Raw genomic sequence first — 20909 nt, 5'->3', positions numbered from 1 at the left:
CCTGGGAGCTGCCATCTCTTCAGTTCCCTCCCAGCTATGTGCTGGTTTGGCATTGGACAGCTCATGCCATGTGTTCCTGCTCCCTTAGGGACTCACTGAACTGTGGTCACAGGCTGCTGTGCACCATCAGGATGCTGTGGGAAGCCACAGCAGATGTGGACCTTTGGCTCTTTGGTGGCACCTAGAGAAACCAACTGCCTTTCCTTGAGGCCAAATACATCAAAAGCATTCAGCTTGTAGCTTATTTCTACTTATTGAATGAACTTGGTGAGTTTGGATAATAAGGTACCTTCCTTTATGTCCTAGGGTGACTTTATGATGCTGATTTGTATCCCCATTCATCTATTTAGCCAAGAAATAAGATTTACACCTTTAAGACTGATTCCAAGAACAAAGTGGGGGAGAGATGAAGTGTGGAGTTTGTTTTCAGAAACTGCTCACTCCTCCACATTCCTGTTCCTGGACTGTGTCGACTGCAGCACGGACGGCAGTGGGAGAGAGCTCTCCTTTGCTTTTTGGTTAGTTTTTAGCTAGCTAAGGCAGAGAAGTTCTCTGGACTCTTGCTTTTTTTTTTTTTTTTTTTTTTTTTTTTTTGGTTGTTTGTTTTTTGGAACTGTTCTAACCTGCACTGGATGGAAAACCCAGAAGATCAGGAGCTCACACCTGTGGGTCAGCAGGGCCCAGGATGTGGCATTTTCCCGTGCAGGAGGGACTGATAAGAGACTGAGTGAGCCAAGTTACACCCCAAGACAAGAACTTTCTGAATTAGCCATCTCTTCAGAACAGTGAGAAGTTTAATTTTTATAATGTTATTCATTTTTTATGCTTGCGAATACTTTGCTTGTTAAATAAATTGGTTTTTTTCCACTTTTCTCCAAGGAAATCTTTTCCCTAGCCAAGTGGGAGAGGAGCCACTTGAATCTGCTTCCTCCCAAATTTGCCCTAAACCAGGACACTCTACTAGCAAAATATTAATGTTATAATTCCTGCAGTTTATTTTTAGTTAAGCTTGAACAATTTACTGTCTTTATCTTCCATTTTTCTGTGACTTAAGAAGTTTGAATCTAGGGGCAGTGGGACTAAAAAGAAATTAAATATATATTTATCTTCTGAAATAGAAAATCGATTTTAAATTATGGATCTTATACTAATCTTATAGTAGCTTCTTCTGCTACCTTTACATATGAGATGCTGTCTCAGGTTTTAAATCTTGACTTCCTTTAGGCAATGGAATGGATGTAAATTATTAAGATAAGGCTTCTGTGATTTCACATGTGGCAGGTAAAAGCCTGGTATTTTGAAATGGATGTGCTGATCTTTTGGCTTTAAGTACCATTTGGTGTCTTACCCTGTGGGTAACTCTTCTTATTACTGACAGCCAGTGGCTTCGTAAAAGGTCATGTTAAGGATATGTGTCCTGTAAATGTGCTGTCATAGCGCTGCTGCTGTTCTCTGTGGAATAAGTGGAGTTACCACCTTCTTGTAAATAACTGCTGTAGCTTCTCTTCTGTCCAGATAGTCAGGTAGTTATAACTGATTCTAATTATTAATTAGTAAGATAACATAATTGTTTGACTTTTTAATTCATAAATTGAGAGGCACTGAAGCCTTCTTTGCTTGTATCATAGCGGCTGCAGAGGGTGCGGGTGCCCAGGCTCCCAGTGAGGGCTGCAGTGGCACCATGAGGGGAGGCCGGACACAGCCGGTTCCAACTGGATCCAACTGCCCACCGCAGGGCACGGCTGAGCCACGGCCGGGCTGGGGGACCTCAGGAAACACATGTAAGAAAGGAGAGAAAACACCACAGAGAAAAAGGGAGGAAAGCAAGTTAGAGAAACAGCTGGGAGACCTCCAGGGTGTGGGAAGGAGGGGGAGCAGGTGCCACAGGCATCGGAGCAGAGGTTCCCCTGTGGTCTCTGGAAGAGGTCATGGTGGAGCAAGAGGAAGATGTTTCCTGAAGAAATCACAGCCTATGGAAAGCCCATGCTGGAGCAAAGTAAAACTGAGAGGTGGCAAAAGCTGCAGAGCAGCTGTGGATGAGCCCCAGCCCCATTCCCTACACTGGCTAAGGGAAGAGGTGGAAGAGTTGGGAAGGAAGGAATAAAGTTGAGACTGGGGAGAAAGGTTTTCGATTAATCTTTGTTTTTCAGAGTCCATACTTTAATTGGTAATAAAATAAACTAATTTTCCCCAAGTCAAATCTATCTCGCTCGTGACAATAATTAGCAATTTACCTCCTTGTCTGTGATCTCCTGACCAAGGAACATTTCTAACTTATTTTCTCCTTCCCTTCTGTTGATAGGGGTTAGTGAGTGCCGTGGTGTGACACTGGCCAAATGCCAGGCACCACGGAAGTCCTTTGCTTACCCTCTCCTGCTACCTCTTTGAGCAGAGGAGAGGGGGAAAAAATGAAGGGCTCATGACTTGAGATAAGGATTGGGAGAAAAAAATACTCTAAGGGAAGGGCAGATTCAAATTTAAAGGTACAAAGTAAATTTATTATTAACAGAGTCAGAGGAGGATAATAAGAAGTAAAAAAAGCCTTTAAAACACCTTCCCCTCCCCCCTCCCCACCCAATCCCTCCCTTCTTTCCAGTGACAGTGCAGGGAGACAGGGTGTGGGGCTTTGGTCAGTTCATCAGTCAAGATCTTCTGCTCACCCAGGGAAAGAAGTCTTTTTTCTGTTATGCTGTAGTTTTCTGTTATGCTGTGGGGTCCCTCCCATGAGCAAACAATCATCCCAAAACTGTTCTGGCATGGTCACTCATTCACGGGGTGCAGTCTTTTAAAGATAGGCTGCTCTAGTTTGGAAGTAAGGGCCCTCTCTCCCTATTCAGGTCTCCCACTAGACAACAGCTTTCTCTGACATCCGCCCCCTCCGGCATGAGCACTTTTCCTATGGGCTGCGAGTGGATTTTTGCGTTTCCTGTGACTTTATGCATTACATGGGAACAGTTTGTTTTACCATAGTCCTCGTTATGGCTTGCAGAAGAATTTTGGCTCCAATGCTTGAAACAGGTTCTCCCTCTCCTTTTTTCCCCACAGGCCTCCCTGTTGCCGTGTTGTTTTCCTTCACGTCTTCACTTCCTCCTCTTCTCTGACCAGAAGATAAACTGCTGCTTGTTAATAAGTTCCACTATTTTAAAGATTTTTGCAAAATCTCACAGAGTCAAGAAGTCAATGTTGTCTAAGTTCTGCATTAGGGAATCACTCATCATGCTTCTGCTGCTGACCTGCCACCATTGCGTGGTGGTGCTGGCACTATTTAACACCTCTCTCTGTGGCAGGGGTCAGGAAGGGGAAGCTGCCACCACTGCCTCCCCTGCCCTTTCACCTGCAGAGCAGCTGGCTTGGGGTGGCCAGGCAGGCAAGACATAGAAGCACCTGGGTAGTCTGCTGAATTTTTTCTATGAATTTTTTTTTTTTACTTTTCTGTAAATGTTTTTTTGGATTAGTGGGATTTAAAGATCTTGATAAAATACATTTCAAGTTGACATCCTTGAAGTTTCCTCACATATCTGCCTTTTCCTACAGTTACAACTCACCCCAGAAGATGAGGGTAACCCAGTTTCTTATTAATAGAAACCTTGGGGGAGGTTAGAGTTAAGCAGAACTGAATGACTGGTGTTTATATGTGTAGGGTTTATTTTAGAACAATTGCATTGCAAAGGGAAGCAGGTGTGTAGCCCTTTTGGTTGTTATCTTTAGTAACATAGCAGTGTAAAAGCATAAAATAAACACTTTAGAAAAATCTATACAGAAAAGAAAGAGAGAAGGAGAGGGTAAGAGTAGAAAGATACCCCTGCCCATGGCTCCAGCAATGAGACTTGATTATCCGTGTCTTGGTCAGAGTTGTGGTTGCCATCTTGGTCTGTTGCAGGTGGGGGAAGCCCATGAGGCAGGAGCTCACTGGGTTAACTTCAGCTTTAGGTTGAAAGCCCAGGTACCACCCCTGGGGTTGGCACTTTTACACTGTAGCAGCACCAATGGTCTTTCACAGTCCTCTGGTGAAAGCCCCCAGAACTGAGTTTGGGCATGTTTCTGGAGTCATGAGTTTATGACACCTTCCAAGACATTGCATCTCATGTCAGCATAGTTGGGCCAGTTTTGCCCCATCTGAAGGGATGAATACCTTCAGACCTATGTATGAACATCCCCTGAGAATGTAAATTTCCCATGCCTTCCTCAGGGAAGGTAGATAGGGAGTGGTTTTAGAACTGAGCCAGTTGTGAAACAGGCGGACATTAATGGTAAAGAGCACTGCCCTGCCTCTGCAGGGTCTGCTTCTTACCTGCCTTCTTCCTTACCTGGCTCAAACCTGTCGCCCTTGGGTGGGTGGGTGTGCAAACCTGGCCTGGCGAAGCACTCTGCTGCCTCCACAAATGGCAAGAATATCTCAAGTCGTTAACCATTAACATTCCAGTCTCTCACACTTGTAAGTTTGCAAAACCTTTAAGTGCACTGACTTAGGGTATAAAAGAATGTATTTGTCTTCTTTTAATTGAATTGCTGAATTGCAATGTCAGCCTAAAGGATGATCTTCTGGTATTTCAAGGTGGATGATATAGAAAAAAAGTACATTTGGCTCCTGAGAATCCATATTGTAGGAGTGACACTTAGAATCAAAGCAGTTTGGTGGTAGAAATCATACCAAGAACTCAGGATGTCTACTCACGGCTAAGTTAATTTATATGAACCAAATCCAGACCAAGTGAAGAAAACAGGAATGAGGAAGCAAAGCTTTGTAGTTCTGCACTGATAAAACTCTTTTTTTTTCTTTTTTTTCTTTTTTTTTTTTTTTTGGTCTTTTTATTGTGGGGTCTTTTTTTAGTTCTCCCATGCAGTGTGAAATGTTGAGGCTAGCTGCTTCTGACTGAAGCTGATTTTCCTTTCTTCCCCTACAATGCATGCTAGTTTCCTGTAATTAGCAAGAAATGTTAGATGCAGGAAATACTTGTAGTGCTATCCAAAAAATCTCCAAAGCCCTTCCCTTAAAACAAGAACTCTTTGAATCACTTCTCAAAGAATAGTGGGACATATAAGTAAGATCAGAGAATACATACCTAAGTTAAATGTGAACTGTCAGAGAGTACACTCCAGATGTAAGGCAGAAGAGATAACTACTCTAATTTATTAAGTAGAACAAGAGGCACATTTCCCTAAAAACTGAAATGTCTAGCGCAGGTGAGAGAACATGCAAAAGCATGAACATAAGATGTGGCAAGCCTTATGGTAGTTCTGCAGTTTGAAGACTGAGGGGAAAATCAACCTGGTTATTTCTGGAACTGGAGTAAATGAGGTGGAAAAGAATAGGAATATTAGGTTGAGAAGTACACAGAAGGTAAAAAGATTAGAGTAAACAGCTAATTACCATATGGGAGAAAATGTTGTTAAAATGAAAGGAAGAAGTTGCAGAAAGCTTTTTGCTGACTTATTTTGCCTTGACTATATGGCTTTATTTAAAGCTCTTGCTTTGATCTCTGACTCTTCTATTTGTTTTCCAAAGTTCAAAATTGGCAAGAGATGGGGAACCACCTGACTGGCACAATTGAAGCATGGAATTCCTCCTATGTGTTTTTATATATGAAAGAGGTCTTTAATAAACCTAATTTTGCAAAGAACATCTAGTTCAGTGACACTGCTCTGTTAGTATATTGCTTACAGTTATTTCTCTTCTGTAGTTCTGGATGCCAATTAATGAACTATGACTTAATTGTACCATTAATTTCAAGGGCGAGATGGATTTTTTTGTTTTCTTTTTCATTTTTGGGGGTTTTTTTAATTTTTTTTTTTAAAGACATGAATTGTCTTAACCAGCTAGATCATTAAAAAAGGTTTTTCCTGGTGGGTTTTTTGTGTTAGTTTATTTGGATTTTTTAATGATCTGTTTCAACATCTAAGAATCTCTTTCAGGGTGAAGTTTGAACAAAAGCTGGTTTTCTGGCAGGGTTATCCTATACATACTCCATCACATATCCCTATTGCACGATACAGAAATTAACTAGTGATCAGCTAAGCCACCAGTATAGTTTTGGTTTTGTGGGACAGTAATGGTGTCTTATATCTGACTTGTGAGAAATTAATAATTAAAAAACCATCTCACTAGTATCAGCCAGGTCTAACAAGTTGTGTTTAGTGATGTTTCAATAAAGGATCTAAACATTTTTCTTCATTAATTTTACCCTCAAAAATATCCAGATTTTGGGAAATTGTCTTACAAGCAATATTGCAATGTAATTATAGCTTATCCAAAATTCTATTTTGTACGTAAAGGTAAGACTACTAGTAAGAGGGGAAATGTAATTTTTTCTGAAGCTCTTAAATGGAAGTTTCGTGGTTTGTTTGTTTTCTAGTCAGTTAATGTTTATCACACTGAGCATGTGACATCCATGGTTTTCTGAAGCAGCACCTGGAGGATAGACAGGATAGCATAAGCTATGTCAAATTGTAGGAAATATCTCTGAGTCAAGACGTGAGTATCTACTTTTAGGTGTCCTAAATTTACCTATCTTCATCTTAAAATTAGTCCTAACACACACACACACACACAAAGTCTTCAGTAGGTACAAACAGGTCTTTCTTTCATTGCTTTCTGGAGAGAACATAGGTGTGTTAACATAGGAGAGTTTTAAAGGTTAAGGACTTGTTTGAAATTTTGCAGTGAATGTTTAGAGATGCATCAGGGTAAAACCCATAAAGTGTTTGCAGTTCAGATGTAAAAACATGATGTTTATCATAATGCTCATCACATCTACTGATGGGCTTTAGTATAAAAAGTGTTAGTAATTTGTGCCTTTTTATTGCACAGGTTATCTGGATTTCAGCTTCCATCATCTATTGTGAGCACAGGATCTATCCTCACCCTCTGTTTCACCACAGATTTTGCTGTCAGTGCCCAAGGCTTCAAAGCTATCTATGAAGGTAAGAACTCCTCTTACTGGGTGTTCACTGTACTTAATACATGTTTTTCATGTTGAAATGTGATGTTTCAATTTGGTTGGGGATTTGAGTAATCAGCTGGTATTACATTAACTGTGGGGTTTATTTTGTAGCATATTTAAAATGCTACTTTATCATGGACATCGTTTTGAATTTTAAATTTAATTTAAACTGATTCTGCATTTTCTGACGGGTTTTTAAAATGAAATTTTTCAGGTCTCCAAAGCTGGATTCAGAGATGGATTCATTTAAATGGTTTTCTTATTATTTCCTAAACTATTTCTTTGGAAGCATCTTTAGGCAATGTCTAACTTAAGGGGTGTAATGATAAAAATGAGAGGAGGATGGATCCTAAATGGTCTTGAAAATGAATCACTAATCTTCTCATTGTGGAAAATTAAAAAGATGACAACAAAAATAGATGCATATATAAAATTAAGAACACACAAAAAAGCAGATGAAACCTACTCTGTGGAAGGTGATTGACTGCAGTGAAGACTCAGTTCTTGTTAGAAATAAGGCCAAGCATTCCTTGTGTCTAACAAGAATTATACTCATTAAATGGGAATGATACCATTTGTACAGCTCAAAGTATTAAGGAAATTATTTTATGAGAACTGCAGTCTTTGTTGGGGAAAGTTAACAGGTACAGTGATATTAAGTCACTTGCTTGTTGGATTATAAGGGTGTTTTGGATGTAATTCAGGAGTGTTTTCAAACTGAGTGTGTGGTGTTGCTTTAGTTGTTTTGGGGTTCTGTGTGTGTTGGGATTTCTTACACCTTTTTTAATTTATTCATGGAAAATGCAGGGTTTCTAATACTTAAAGTTGTAGAAGGCTCATTTTCAGATTACTTCTCAAACTCCAAGTTATTTTTTCTATGGTTTCATAGATCTAATCCTTGTCTGATAGTGTTTATTCTGAAAAATTTGCCCACAAAAAGTGCCTGCAATGTTTTTATGATGCAGTTGATGTGGAACTGAATGTAGAAAGTAGTATGGTTTGATGGTAGCTCTTTACTAGGAAGAGAATTTGCAATCCATTACATTGATCACCACTTTAGAGAAAGACACGGTACCTTAGAGACCACAGGTACCTACCTTCAGATGCTTGGTGAGCTTTGATCATGTTTTTCTAGGACTGTTGAAACTTTACCTTCCTTTCTTGACAGTGACAAAATCTATTCCTTATTGAGATATATCTTTTTTTCATATCTCATTAATGTTTGAAATTATAGTGTCTTTTTAAGTCTCTTCTTGAATTCAATATGCATATTGAGGGGATTACATAGGTGTGAAAGACAGGGGCAAAGGAGGTGTCATGAGTAGGTCAAACTTCTTTGTTTTGAGCTTTTTGTCTTTTGTGTGGGTAGCTCACAGAATGTCTCTCCTTGGTGGCTATTCCCCTCTTCCTTTGTCCCTCAATGCCTTAGCACCTGGTAAGTCAGCTAATCAGTCTCTTATTTTTTAACTTATATGGGGACTAAGTTTCATTGCCATAGCCTTTATAAGCTTTACTAGGTAAATTGAAAAGGAACATCAGAAATCATGAACACATCAGGAACTGTTATTGTTGCCTCAATAGGAAGCTGCTTTCTACGCACCTCTATTATTCTCTCGTCTGAGATGCATGCAACAGCATATTTCATCCTTTTTATGCAATCTGAGCAGTTTGTGTTTTGTGAGCACAGTGAAAAAGGTTAAAGGACATCTCTTGACTGTCAACTTAGAAACACATGCATGGAGCTACAGGCTGTAATATAATGACACTTCCTGCTGGCCTACTTTCTTGTAAAAACCCCAGCAGGAAGAGCTGTAATTAACAGTGACAGACACACCACTTTCTGGTTAAACAACACTGCCCTCTTTCAGATTTAGGGCTGTAAACCTGGCATTGTCAGCGAACTTTAAATTGATGTCAAAATGTGACATCCAGCTCTGGAAAAAGTGGTGAATGTCACTCAAGTGACAGCATTTCAGTCTAGAGACAGGCAGTGGGTACTGCTGGTTGTAGAAGGAATTGTAGCAGTGAAGGGTTAGGTGGTTTTTTTTTGTGAAGTCTTGGAGTGATTTCTGCTGCAACAGCCAGCTGATTTGCCCCATAGTTTAAGAATTTCCATAACTGTTCCCTAGACAGTTTTTAATAGTGACAGCTTCTGGCTTCTGTGTCATATGTGATTTTGAGACAGGTGTTCAGTTCCTTTAGGAGAGGGGAATACAGACCAGATATTACTAGTCAGTAGAAGTTTTTGTAATCGCTCTGCCAGCTACCCATCCCTGGCTAATTTGCCTTTCTAAACTCTATGCATATCCCTGGTTTTGGCCAACTCTTTCATTCTTCTCTTGAGTATGCGAATTACTCAAGTAAGGGGAGCAGGGGAGCATTGAAGTGCTACTGAATGCTGCTGCCAGCTGAGAGTTTGGATATTATGGGTTCAGGATGCAGAGTTTTAAAAACTTAGTAGGGCACTAGACCAGGAAACAAGGCAAGTGAACCACTTCAATGATGATTGAATGGCCTCTGAAGATATACCCATACTTGGTATCCCTAGAAGAGAGAGAACATTACATCCTCATCCCAGGACTAGATTCTGACCTGTGTCCTTTACTTAGTATATTCTTAATTTATGACCTTAGTTCCTGTGCAGCAATGACATAACTGGATCCTTTGTGTTTTTAAAATGTAGAAATAAGAACGAAACTAGTGAAATCACATCATGGCACTGTAAGTCTTTGAATATTGGTGGTATTTACATGACTTAACCTGGAGTCGACCATACACAATGTGGATATTAACATTAACTAAATCAGATCGTGTGTGGCAGTAGACCTGAGAGTTTAATGATACTGATGTAGTTGGGCAGTTACTGAATTCTTAGGCTGAAATATAGGTTTCTTTACTGGATCATTCTTTCACCAGATTTATACGTGTTTCTCTGATATTTTTAAGTAATGATGCTTTAATTTTCTCTATAATCACATCAGCTCTCTAAGTTCTGGTACTGGTGGAAACTTGAACTCTTCTTATTTTCTAGAAATAAAATTATTTATGGAAGTCTCAAACACATGCTTATATCAGTAAAAAGAACTATGAACTTCAGAAGTAGTAATTTTAGTTTATAGCATCAGTCAGCTTAAACCATTAAATGATTTATTGACCATTACAATCACTGTTTCATAAATAAACATAATTTTTTAGCAATGGAATTGGAGAATTGAGGGATAGCTCCTCTTTCTGTAATATGTGTTTTTACTTTTTTATAATTGCAGTGAAATCATAGGAAATAGGTTTAGGCTTTGCAGGGACTGAAGAAGGAGAAAATGAAGTACTTGAACTTGTGCAATTTTGCTTAATTCCTCAGTAAAACCAGTTTAATTCCTACTTTTCTAGAATAAAGTTAACAAACCATTCTTTAAGAAGGTGCTTTGAGGGCTACATACAGAATTTTAAAAAGCCCAAAAAACAGTATTGCTGTATCATTATAGTAGTTTTCTTTGGCAAGTCAGAAGTATTCCTCCCATCCAGAAAACTTGCTTATGTTTGGCAATAGAGACAAATGCTTTTTAAATTACACCAGTATCTGAACTGCTATGCATATTTATAATTTGATGGTCTTTCTTCTACTAAGGTACTGTGGCCTGCCATTCAGAGAATCCAGCTGTCAAGTGGAAAAAAATTAGCGAATGTACAAAACTCATTTCACAGTGTGTTCCTAGTCATCAACATAAGATAGAACATCATGGGGTTTAGCTTCTATTTGGATACACTAGTGTCTGTTACTAAATATTAAGATGCCCTCTAAAGCTAACAGTGTTTGGTTCATTTTAAGGAGTTTTTTCTGGTTGGTTGGTTATGTTTTTTTGGGGTTGTTTTTTGGTTTAGTGGGGTTTTTTAGTTTGTTTGTTTTGTTTTCTTTATGGGTTTGTTTTGGTTTGGTTTTTTTGTGTGTGTGTATGTCATTGTTTTTGTTGTTTCTAACCATATTTTGTAGTGTAGAATTGGTGAACAGTGTTTAAACAACATGCCAGATGTACTGGACTTAGTGTTTGTTCCTTGCTTTCCTTGACCTCTGTTCTATGGCAGCAGCTGTTCCTTGCCAGACAAGAAAGCTGGAAGAAAGTCCTTCTGTTCTACTTGCCCACAGGCCATATTTCCTTTTTTCTTTGTTCTTTGATTTCTCAAAGCTTTCAGCTCACACCCAGCATTAACATTTATACTGTCAGTCACGTCATCCTCCCTTATGCACTTTCCCAAAGCTTCTTTTTAAATCCCTATTGACATCAACAGCAGAAAGCGGTGATGTACTTCCATGGTGTATAGCCTTTGAAGAAATTTTGTGGTTTTTTCACCTCTTGCAGTTCTTGTTGTTCTTGAGTATCTGTTATGCGGTAGGAGATTGTTTTGTTTTGGTTGGTTTCTGTACTGTGTTTGTTTTTCTTTGTTTGGTTTGATTTTTTTTTTGTTATGTTTGGTTTTTTTTTTAATGGTTCATACATTTGGGTATATAGAATAAAAAATTGAAAAAAATCCCCTACCAACTTAGTATGATTCTGTGAGTTTGCCAAGGTAATTTTCTCAACACTGTGACTTTTTCCAGTTAACATGGACCCCAGTGAAGATAATGGACTTCTGGACTCAAGCTAATGTCTTTTGGGTTTTGCTTGTTTCCCTCCGTCAAGTACAGAATACCTTTTCTGCACTCAATTTTAAGAGTAAAATTTGTCTCGTCATTTAGTCAGTGCTTGAACTGCTTCCTACTTTTTGTCCATGAGTCTGGTTAATGGCTGTGTAGCTCTCTCCACAAACTGTGATGCAATGATGAGAGTAGTTACTCTCTGGGAATGGATGAATAATCCAGTGAATAATCTGAGGTAAATATTTCAAGTTCTTAGTAGGAAGCTAAATTGGCAAGAAAATACTTGTATGCATAATGATTCCCTGTTATTCAGTGTGAGATGAGTAGTCTCCTGAATTTTCAACCATTGCCAGTTAATCTCTGTGGTTTAGTCATGGGTGCTCTTTTATCTATTAGACAATATTTAATTTTCATAGAATCATAGAAGATTGGAAGAAATTGTAAAAATCATCTATCTAAAGTCCCCACCACCACCATGGGCAGGGAATCCTTCCATTAGCAAATTCAATCATTGGAACAATTTTGATTATTCCAGTGATGTGAAACTGTGAATGACTTGTGAACATCCGTGGATTAGTATATGCAGCTCAGAAAAGCTCCAGAAGATTCTATTGAGTATCTAACGATGAAATCAAGAGTTAAGCAGTTTGTTCTGTATTCTCTGGTGTGGGTTTTGGGAGGCATTGTTTGTCACTCCCCAACCTGTAAATATTTTCTATTCTGCTGTTGTTTTTGGAGAAAGAAGCAGTGTAAATTCTATGAGTTTAATATTTTTAAATATTAAAGGCACAAACTGCCTTTTTCTTAGCTTTTCTTTGGTATGAAAACTTAACTAACATTAATGCTGTAGTAAAAGCTGCTACTGCTGTAAATGTAATATTGACGGTTTTTTTCTGTTAGCGCAATTTACTGTAAAACCTTTCAATATGCTGATATATTTCTATTTTTAGTTAAATAATTCTTGCTATTTTGGTAGTCTGTTATTTTCAAACTGAGATGTTTGTTGAACCTTTTATCAATATGTGTTGGTATATGCACATGAGGAAATAAACCAAAAGCTTTAAATAGTGAAAGCAGAGACTGAAAAAAGGACCTTTTTTAAGGCTGAAATTTGTACTTGTACAGAGTAGAAGTGATTGTTTTCTGAAAATGAATTTGGGTATAGATTTCCTTTGTCAACTGCAGTCCTTACGAAGGAAAATGTTTGAGGTTTTTTTTTTTTTTCTTTAGCAACTTTTCTTTAAAATAACATCTTTTTGTAATGATATCATATGTGACATAAATAGGGCAGGAGATCTTTCTCCTTTTCAATGCCTTTATTAAAGAGATTCAGCTCAGGTGGGGAGAAATCGACGGGTTGCGCCCACGCCACCGCACTCCCCAAGAGTGGCACGGAGGAGGAGGGTGATGCAGCTCTGTCCGCTGGTCTGCAGGCAGAGCTGGGTACTGTGTCCTCAAGGGAGATTCGCAGATTCCTCCTTTTCAGTCCAACACTCCGGGTCCCCTCCTTAGTGAACATCCTCTGAGGTCAGGGTGTGAAGCAAAAAGGATCCAAGCAGGCACTGGACTTCACGCCCATCCTTAGACATCAACTAGGGTCCCCTAATTCTATATTGGTTCGTTGTTTTTAGGGGTTTTCCAAGAAAACGGGAAAATTTTGGAGCGGTGCATTTCTCATTTGCATACGTGGTCCCAGGCCACTCCTATTTTCCTGGGCTGGGTGTCCAGGTGTAGCTCCGGGGCAAGAATTGGGAGGACAGTGGCTAAATCACCAACCATTAACGGGCAATTAAAGAACTCTTTACAATTAAGCTAATTTAACAGCAACTGGTCCCACCGTTTTTTTTTTCTCTGTAACCTTAAATAAAAATAGTTATATTTTTATTCATAACAATATGTATGACTCTTAATGATGACATACAGGAAAGAAATCATAATGCAGTTTAAAAAAACCCTGATATTTCTTGTATCACACCATGCCATAAGTAGTAGCAGCAAAATCTCAGGGCAGAAGAGGTCTGGCAGGGCTGTGAACCTGTTCTGTAAGATCTCTGCTACCTAATCTAAAATATCAATGATTTAGATATGAAAAGATTTTTAACAATATCAAATAAAGGAAATTATTTTTAATTTCACATAAATTCAGAAAAATTCTGGAAAATGAAATGCGGTGTTTGTGAGGAGAGACAAGCAAAATATTCTGCTTATGTTCTGATGTGTATCAATGGGTTAAAGAAGTGAAATTCCTTTCACTTAAATGTTGAATTTCAGCAATATTCAAAGGGCAAGGAGTAAGAAATCTGGAATGCCATTTACTTAAAATATCCAAGGGAAGAAATTTCCCAATAAGTTGTTCTAGGAAATTATTTCCTAGAAAAAAAAGATGCTGTACTGAAAATTGTGACAGAATTGTCACAACTGAATTGTCTAAAAATTAAATTAAATGTTGTAGCTCTCATTATCAAACTGTGAAATTTGTATCTAAATGAAGAATGACTTTTACATTATGTTATGACCATTATGTTAGTCAAGTTGTAAGATATGTCAGCTGTGTTCTGCTTTCCAGCTTTCACACAGGCTCAAGCTTTCCAGCTCAATCCTTAATGAGGGAAAGGCATCCATCCTGTGGCTGGTAGCCCTTGCAAAAGTAATTACATGTTTTAAGAAAAGTTCTTGGAACTGTCTTTTTGGCTGCCTCTGATTCTGGAAGGGATTATTTTGTGCCTCCTCATGACTTATTGATCCATGTAAGAGCTAGTTTGATTTTTGTCTTTGGTGCATAAATCAGTAAGAAACACCCTGTTTGTGGTTCATACCTTGTAATGACTTAGTGGACTTGTAATCTCCCTCCACAAAATTCTTATTTCTGCTACTATTTGAGATCATAAACCCAAAAGGAAAATGTTTTGGTAAAAGTGGTCTTACTAGAGAGAAATATTAAGGAGTTGGTCCTCTGCTACTATGAGGTGTCAGTCCTAAGCCAGAACAGCATGTTCTAGCATGGAAAACAGAAGTGGAAACCAGTGTAGTAACAGGATTGCTTCTCTTTATGTGTAGCCTAAAGAACTTACTACAGTGGTTTCATGCCCCTGCTGCATCCTGAGAGATCATAATCCCAGCTGTGCTGATATTAATATCCTGTTTCATTCTTTCTTGCCTGTCTTCATATTCGTATGACTAATATTAACTTGTGAAAAAACACTTCAAGAGTTTTTCGAAATGTCACAATTATCTAAGTGAAGTCATTGCCACATCTGAATGAGTATTAAGGTTATTGTTGTGATTTAGCCCCAGGGGGCAGATGAGCACCAGGCAGCCTCTGGCTCACCAGCCCCACAGTGGAATGCAGGAGAGCATTAGAAGGGTAAAAGTGAAAAAATGTGTGGGTTGCGATAAATACAGTTTAATAGTTAAAGCAGAAGCTCCATGTGCAAGCAAAACAAAGTAAGGATTTCATTCACTGCCTCCTATTAGCAGGCAGGTGTTCAGACATCTCCACAAAAGCAGATTTCCATCACGTCAGTGGTTACTGGGGAAGACAAATGCCATCTCTCCAAACATCCCTGAGCAATGGCAGCCCTAGCCAGACTCCAACCCTGCCCATTTGATTGCTGAGCATGACATCAAATGGTGTAGAATAATCCTTTGGTAAGCTGGGGTCAGCTCTCCCAGCTGTGTTCCCTCCCACCGTCTTGTGCACTTCCAGCCTAGTCATTGACAGGACAGAAAAGCCTTAACACTGTGTAAGCTCTGCTCAGCAATTTCTGAAACATCCCTGTGTTATAAAAGCTGTTTTCATAACAATTTCAAAACCCCATTCTATCTTCTATGAAGAAATTTAATTCTGTCATAGCTGGAACCAGGACAAATGTGCAGTGTGATCTAAAATCCCATAGATCAGTGTTGTAGGTAACTTAAAAAAAGAACCCCAAACAAACAAAAAACCCCCAAAATAAGCAAACCCCACTCCTACTGAATAGAAAGAGACTAGCTTTGCCTCTCCTTTTCAAAATGCCCTAGTCTTTCTATCTGGACTTTAATTTTTTATTTTAAAATATGTTCTCTTGAAGCTGAAATAGTTTGATAAGCAAACAATATCAAAACTTCCATTATTCTAAAATTTTGTGTTTTCTTTAAAATTCATCAATATAAGGAATTTAAGGAATTTGTCTCTTCTCCAACTGCTTTTCTGAAACAAGCTATGTAATGTGACTTAACAGAGTTGGCATTTTTGTTTGTTCAGTTTTACAGCCAAATGAGATTTGGTGGAATAACTTTTTGTCCATAGCCTTGCAGATTTGCTGTAGATAGAATTTTAGCTAAGCAGCCTGTGTCCTTCCCTACTCATTCTGTATTTATTGCAAACAGGAACTGATGTGCCAAATATCAGCATGCCAGTAGTTAAAGAAGAAATCTGTTTTCTGTTCAAACTCCTTTTTTGCCTGAACTTTCAGTTCTGGACTTAGCCTTTTCCTTTTTACCAACGTGGAACTCAAAATACTGCCAGCATCTTGTTCATATTGCCAAACAACTCACAGGAGGTTTTTGATGCATTTATCTATCTGGTTGAAAAGTTAAATCCTAATTCCTTTGTTACCAGAAATACTCGGTAGTGCTGACTTACCTTCAGATAGTCCCAGATTAAATACAACTGTCACTTACCTAGATTTTAATGAATCTGACTGGATTCATTCGTGGCCTTATTTGTAAAGCAAGTTATTTTTTCATTTGGCTGGCACAAAGTAGGGGAAGTTGTAAGGGGCTTTTTGACTCTCAGATAATAAAAATGCATTTCCAGCTATACCAGTTCTGGTTTGTTCTATTCTTTATATTGATTATATTTTTTGTTATCTATTTTCTTTAACTTAAAGTAGTATCACTTTTTATTATGAAATCTATATTTCTGCCTTTATAGAAAAATCTCTGCAGCTTATTAAGAGCTACAGTTGATACCTACTTTATTATGAATCTGCCTTGAATGATAAAGATGACTTAGGGATTTTATGTCTTTTGTTGCAAAAATAAAAGAAAATTGAAAAATTTCTATCTCCTCTGGAATCCTTGTTTCCAGATTTTTATTGTTTTAAACTGGCAGAAGGTGTAGTGTGATGCCGGGTTGAATCAGTATTTCTGGAATAAACCCCTGTGGGATATTAGTACAGAAAATAAGAAGTTAGATTTGCTATGTTACTGTAGCCAGCAGCTGTTATCCTGATTAATTAAAGGTTGTAAAATTTGCTGTGTTAGATGGATAGTTAGCATATAAATATAGTCACATACCTTGCTTTTCATCTTCTCTTGTACAACTAAACCATTAATAATTGCACTTTGTATTACTTTTGTTTTCATATCCTTCCCATATATTGAAGGTTTCATTTGCATAACTTTTCATGGTTTCCTTTTGCAGTTTGGACAATAAGGCAGATAGATGGAAGTTTGCAATAAATTATACTCATCAAAACAGACATGTCTAAAGTTTTACTAAGGTGCTGATCGTGCTTAGTAATGAAGAGTAAGTCACTAACTTGTTGATTGTGAAGAGAAGGACTAAATTTCTTGTAGTATACATAATGTAAACACTGCATTTTTAACTGAAACTTTTGAGATTTGTTCAAATTTATCACATGATCCTCACCTCCATGTTTTTGTATTTTCTAATGGACTACTTTGTGTATTGAATATCTAAATACTGTTTATTCATCCAAGTAATCTCATTAAGTTCATTAGGTATATGTGTTGCTATAAATGAGTCTGCAAAACCATTTAGAGTACTTGTTAACTCTCTATTTTGTGTTTGTACCCTTTAACACTTTGAAATCTTTTATCTTGTATGTAGTGGAAGACTTCCAAAAACATTTATAGAATTATTTATGCATGGAATACTTTAGAGAAATCTTACCTTAAGGTTCTTTGAAGCTGGCTTATAGGATTGACTTGAAAAGGGCTATGGAGGCATGGAAGGTCACACCATCTCCTTGTCCGTGTTAGATCCGTGTCTTTCTTACAGTTGCTTAACAACACAAGGCACATCTGTGTTGTGTCAGTGGATTGTAAACCTGAAATCACATGACAGTTAAAGCAGCAGTTTTGGATACGCAAAAATCTTATTTATGGGCAAAGAGGCAGCATTCTTTCTGTGTGCATATCTATGGAAATCCAAAGTTGTTAGAGTAATCAGTCTTGAGTATCTATTCATTATTAGTCCAGATGAAATTTTTACAGAAAAGGAAAAAAGAACAAGAGGGTAGTTGTAGTTGTACAAACAATTATTGGTTTCTGCTCTTTTTCCTAGTGTACTACTTATTCTTCCTGTGCTCATATGGGTCCACTAGTTGGTGTTTTTTATTTGTCAGTTTAGGATTCACTTGAGGTTACTGTTACTTAAAATTATTTTATTTGTTTTCTCTTTCTCCCATGGTCTGCAATTCCTCCTCTCATCCATAGTTACGTGTCCCATGCATGTTAGCTACTACTCTTTTGGTTTTTTGTTACTCATAAACCCAGTTTTGTCTGGGTCTGCATTTCTGTGGTTGACTATGAGTGAGTTGTTCATAACTGTGGGCTCTCTAAAGCCATGTCTTTGTCTCATCTCTTATTGTTCCTGTGCATGTATTTCCCTGGACTGTATCCTTTATCTCTACTTCTCAAAGACTCAAAGCAGGCTTGTGTGTCTCTGAACCATGTCATTGTGCCAGTTGTAAAATCCTTCATTCTGCAGAGACTATTTGCTAGAGCTATTAATTTAAAACTCTGGTTGTGCCATCAGAAGAAAAGGGAGGAAAAAAATAAAAGGAAACCAAATTAGCCTTAGACAGCCAGTCAATTAGAGAAATTGCTATTGCAGCTAAATGAAGTAAAGCAAAGCTGCAGGCAAATTTGAGAATTTCATGCAGGGTGAACCTGGCTGTAGCAAGAGTTGGTCCTGAGGCCTTGCAAGCCCTTTATAAAGCTTATGGTCTTTTACTGAGGATGGCAGTACTGGATTAGAGGGCTTTACAGTCATAAATTATGGCATGCATAAAACAGTTACTTCTCCTGATACAGCTTAGTTTTCAAAATTGCCTGTTTTAATCAAAGTTTTCATTAGAAGTCTCCAGAGAACTGTTGACTGTGAAATCTTTGCCTGGTCCATGTACTACCTAGCAGCTTGGGTGACCCTTGCCTAACTAGCTCCCTAAATTTGTGATGGCTGGATACAGAGCTATTCATAAAAGATTATAATCATTAAATAGTTCAAAAGCCAATTAACATTAGAGGCCTGTGTTAACATTAGAGAAATAATCTCAAAGCAGAAATGTCTGTTTGCCTTCTTTGCCTTTGCAATTTGAAGGACTACCTTAGCTGTCTATAAGTTGAGCATTTTAATCCTGGAATACTTTGGTTTGGAAGGAAACTTAAAGACCATCTAGTTCCAACTGCCTGTAATGAGCAGGGACATCTTTTTCTAGATCAGATTGCTCAAAGCCCAGTCAAACCTGACTTTGAATGCCTCCGATGATGGGACATCCACAGCTTCCCTGAGAAACTTGTTCTAGTGTTTCACCGTAATCTTGTAAAAGATGTTCTTAAGTCTAATATAAATCTACAAAATACTTTAGAACCTTGTCACTCTCCCTGCACTTCAGACCTTGTTATAGAGTTTCTCTCCATCATTCTTATAATTTTAGGTATTGAAAAGCCTCAGTGGGATCCCCCTGGAACCTTCTCTAGGATGAACAATCAAACTCTCTCAGCCTTTCTTAACAGGAAAGATGTTTCATGGCCTGCCCCTGGACCTGCTCTAAGAGATCTGTGATGGTCTTGAGCTGGGGCCTCCAGACCTGGATGCTGCATTCTGGTTGCAGTCTTACAATAGCAGAGTAGAAGGGGATAATCACCTGCCTCACCCTGCTGGTCACACTGCTTTTGCTGTAGCTCAGGATATGGGTGGCCTTCTGGCCTGTAAGTATGTATTGCCTGCTCACATCCAGGCAATGTGTATTTACAGGTATCCAGGCATCTTATTCACTACTATTCCTGGATCCCTCTTCACAGGGCTGTTCTCAATCCATTCATTCTTTAGCATGCACTGGTATCAGCAAGTGCCCTGTGACCTAGTTGCAGGACTTTGTACTTGGCCTGATTGAAATTCATGAAGTTTCTGTGGGGCTATTTGTCAAACCTGACAACATCCTTCTAGATGACACCACTTCTGTCAAGTGTATCAGCTACAAAATTCAGCTGCACACCTGCTGAGGCTGCACTCGATCACATGTGTGTCAATAAAAGTATTGAGCAGTATCAGTCCTGATATGACCCATGAGGGGAGCCTCTTGTGATTCATCTCTATTTGGACAGTGAGTTCTTGATTACCATCTTTGGATGCAGCTATCTGCCTAAGTTCTTCTCCATTGACTGGTCCATCCATCAAACCCACATCTTTCCAAATTAGAAGCAAGGAAGTTTGGGGGGACTGTATCAAACATCTTGCAGAGGTCAAAGTATTGCTTTGAGGTTCAGGGACTTGAAAAATGAGGGAAGAGCATGTGCCAGTGAAAACAGAAACAAAAAAGTCATCAAGTAGCTCAGCCTCCTCCATGTCCTCAGGAGGAATTTTTCCAGGGAAAGGGTGGTTAATCCACATTAGAATGGACTACCCAGGGAGATGGTGGATTCACCCTGGAGGTATTCACAAATGACTGGATATGGTACTTAGTGCCATGGTCTAGTTGACAACAAGTGGATCAGTTAAGGGTTGGATTCCATGATCTTAGAGGACCTTTCCAGCCTAAATGATTGTGTGATTCTTGATTTATTGGGGGAGTACAGGTTTTTTTTTTCTTTTCTGATTAACAGACTTGCAGAAGCTGTTAATATTGTTCACATCCCTTGCCAGATTGGGCTCCAGCTGTGCCTTCCTTTGCTTTCTTGACCCCCTCCTTCCATTCCCAGTTTCCGTACCTATATTCTTCTCAGAATTTGGGCCTGCTTCTTAATCTAAGATTTAGACCATGCACCCAGCTTTACAGAAAGTCAGCATTTGAACCAAAAGGACCTTTAGTAGAAATATATGCTTCATCTCAATGGAAAACCCACTTACTTGAAACATAGTTTGAGAATGTTATCTTATTAGAAAAATTTTAATTATTCTACATATTTGAGTTCTTTGGTTCTTTAGTTATCTTTTATTTTAGAGACTGGAGAGAAGTCATGAAACTTTCTAAAACAGAGTGGGCCAGGCTCTCCCATTTCTGTTTTGAGATGAAAACCCGGTTTTGGAAGCTGAAACTTGTGAGAAAACTGGTATCTCTGCTGCAAAATGTGTGAAAATTTGCTGACTTTTTAAAAGATGCAGC

General features: G+C 38.5%; 1 protein-coding gene across 1 annotated transcript in view; it reads left to right on the top strand.

The window, feature by feature from the left end:
- The window catches only part of CSMD1 (CUB and Sushi multiple domains 1), a 1071386-nt gene that overhangs the window by 322457 nt on the left and 728020 nt on the right, over positions 1–20909 (top strand). Inside the window, exon 3 of the mRNA XM_041420500.1 lies at positions 6809–6921. Coding sequence (XP_041276434.1) covers positions 6809–6921 — 113 coding nt within the window. The remainder of the gene's footprint in view (positions 1–6808; positions 6922–20909) is intronic.

Source organism: Onychostruthus taczanowskii, unplaced genomic scaffold (genome assembly GCF_017590055.1).
Source record: "Onychostruthus taczanowskii isolate IOZ18803 unplaced genomic scaffold, ASM1759005v1 scaffold11, whole genome shotgun sequence".
Taxonomy (NCBI): domain Eukaryota; kingdom Metazoa; phylum Chordata; class Aves; order Passeriformes; family Passeridae; genus Onychostruthus; species Onychostruthus taczanowskii.
The sequence above is the reverse complement of the archived record's forward strand: the minus strand, read 5'-3'. Positions and strand labels throughout refer to the sequence as shown.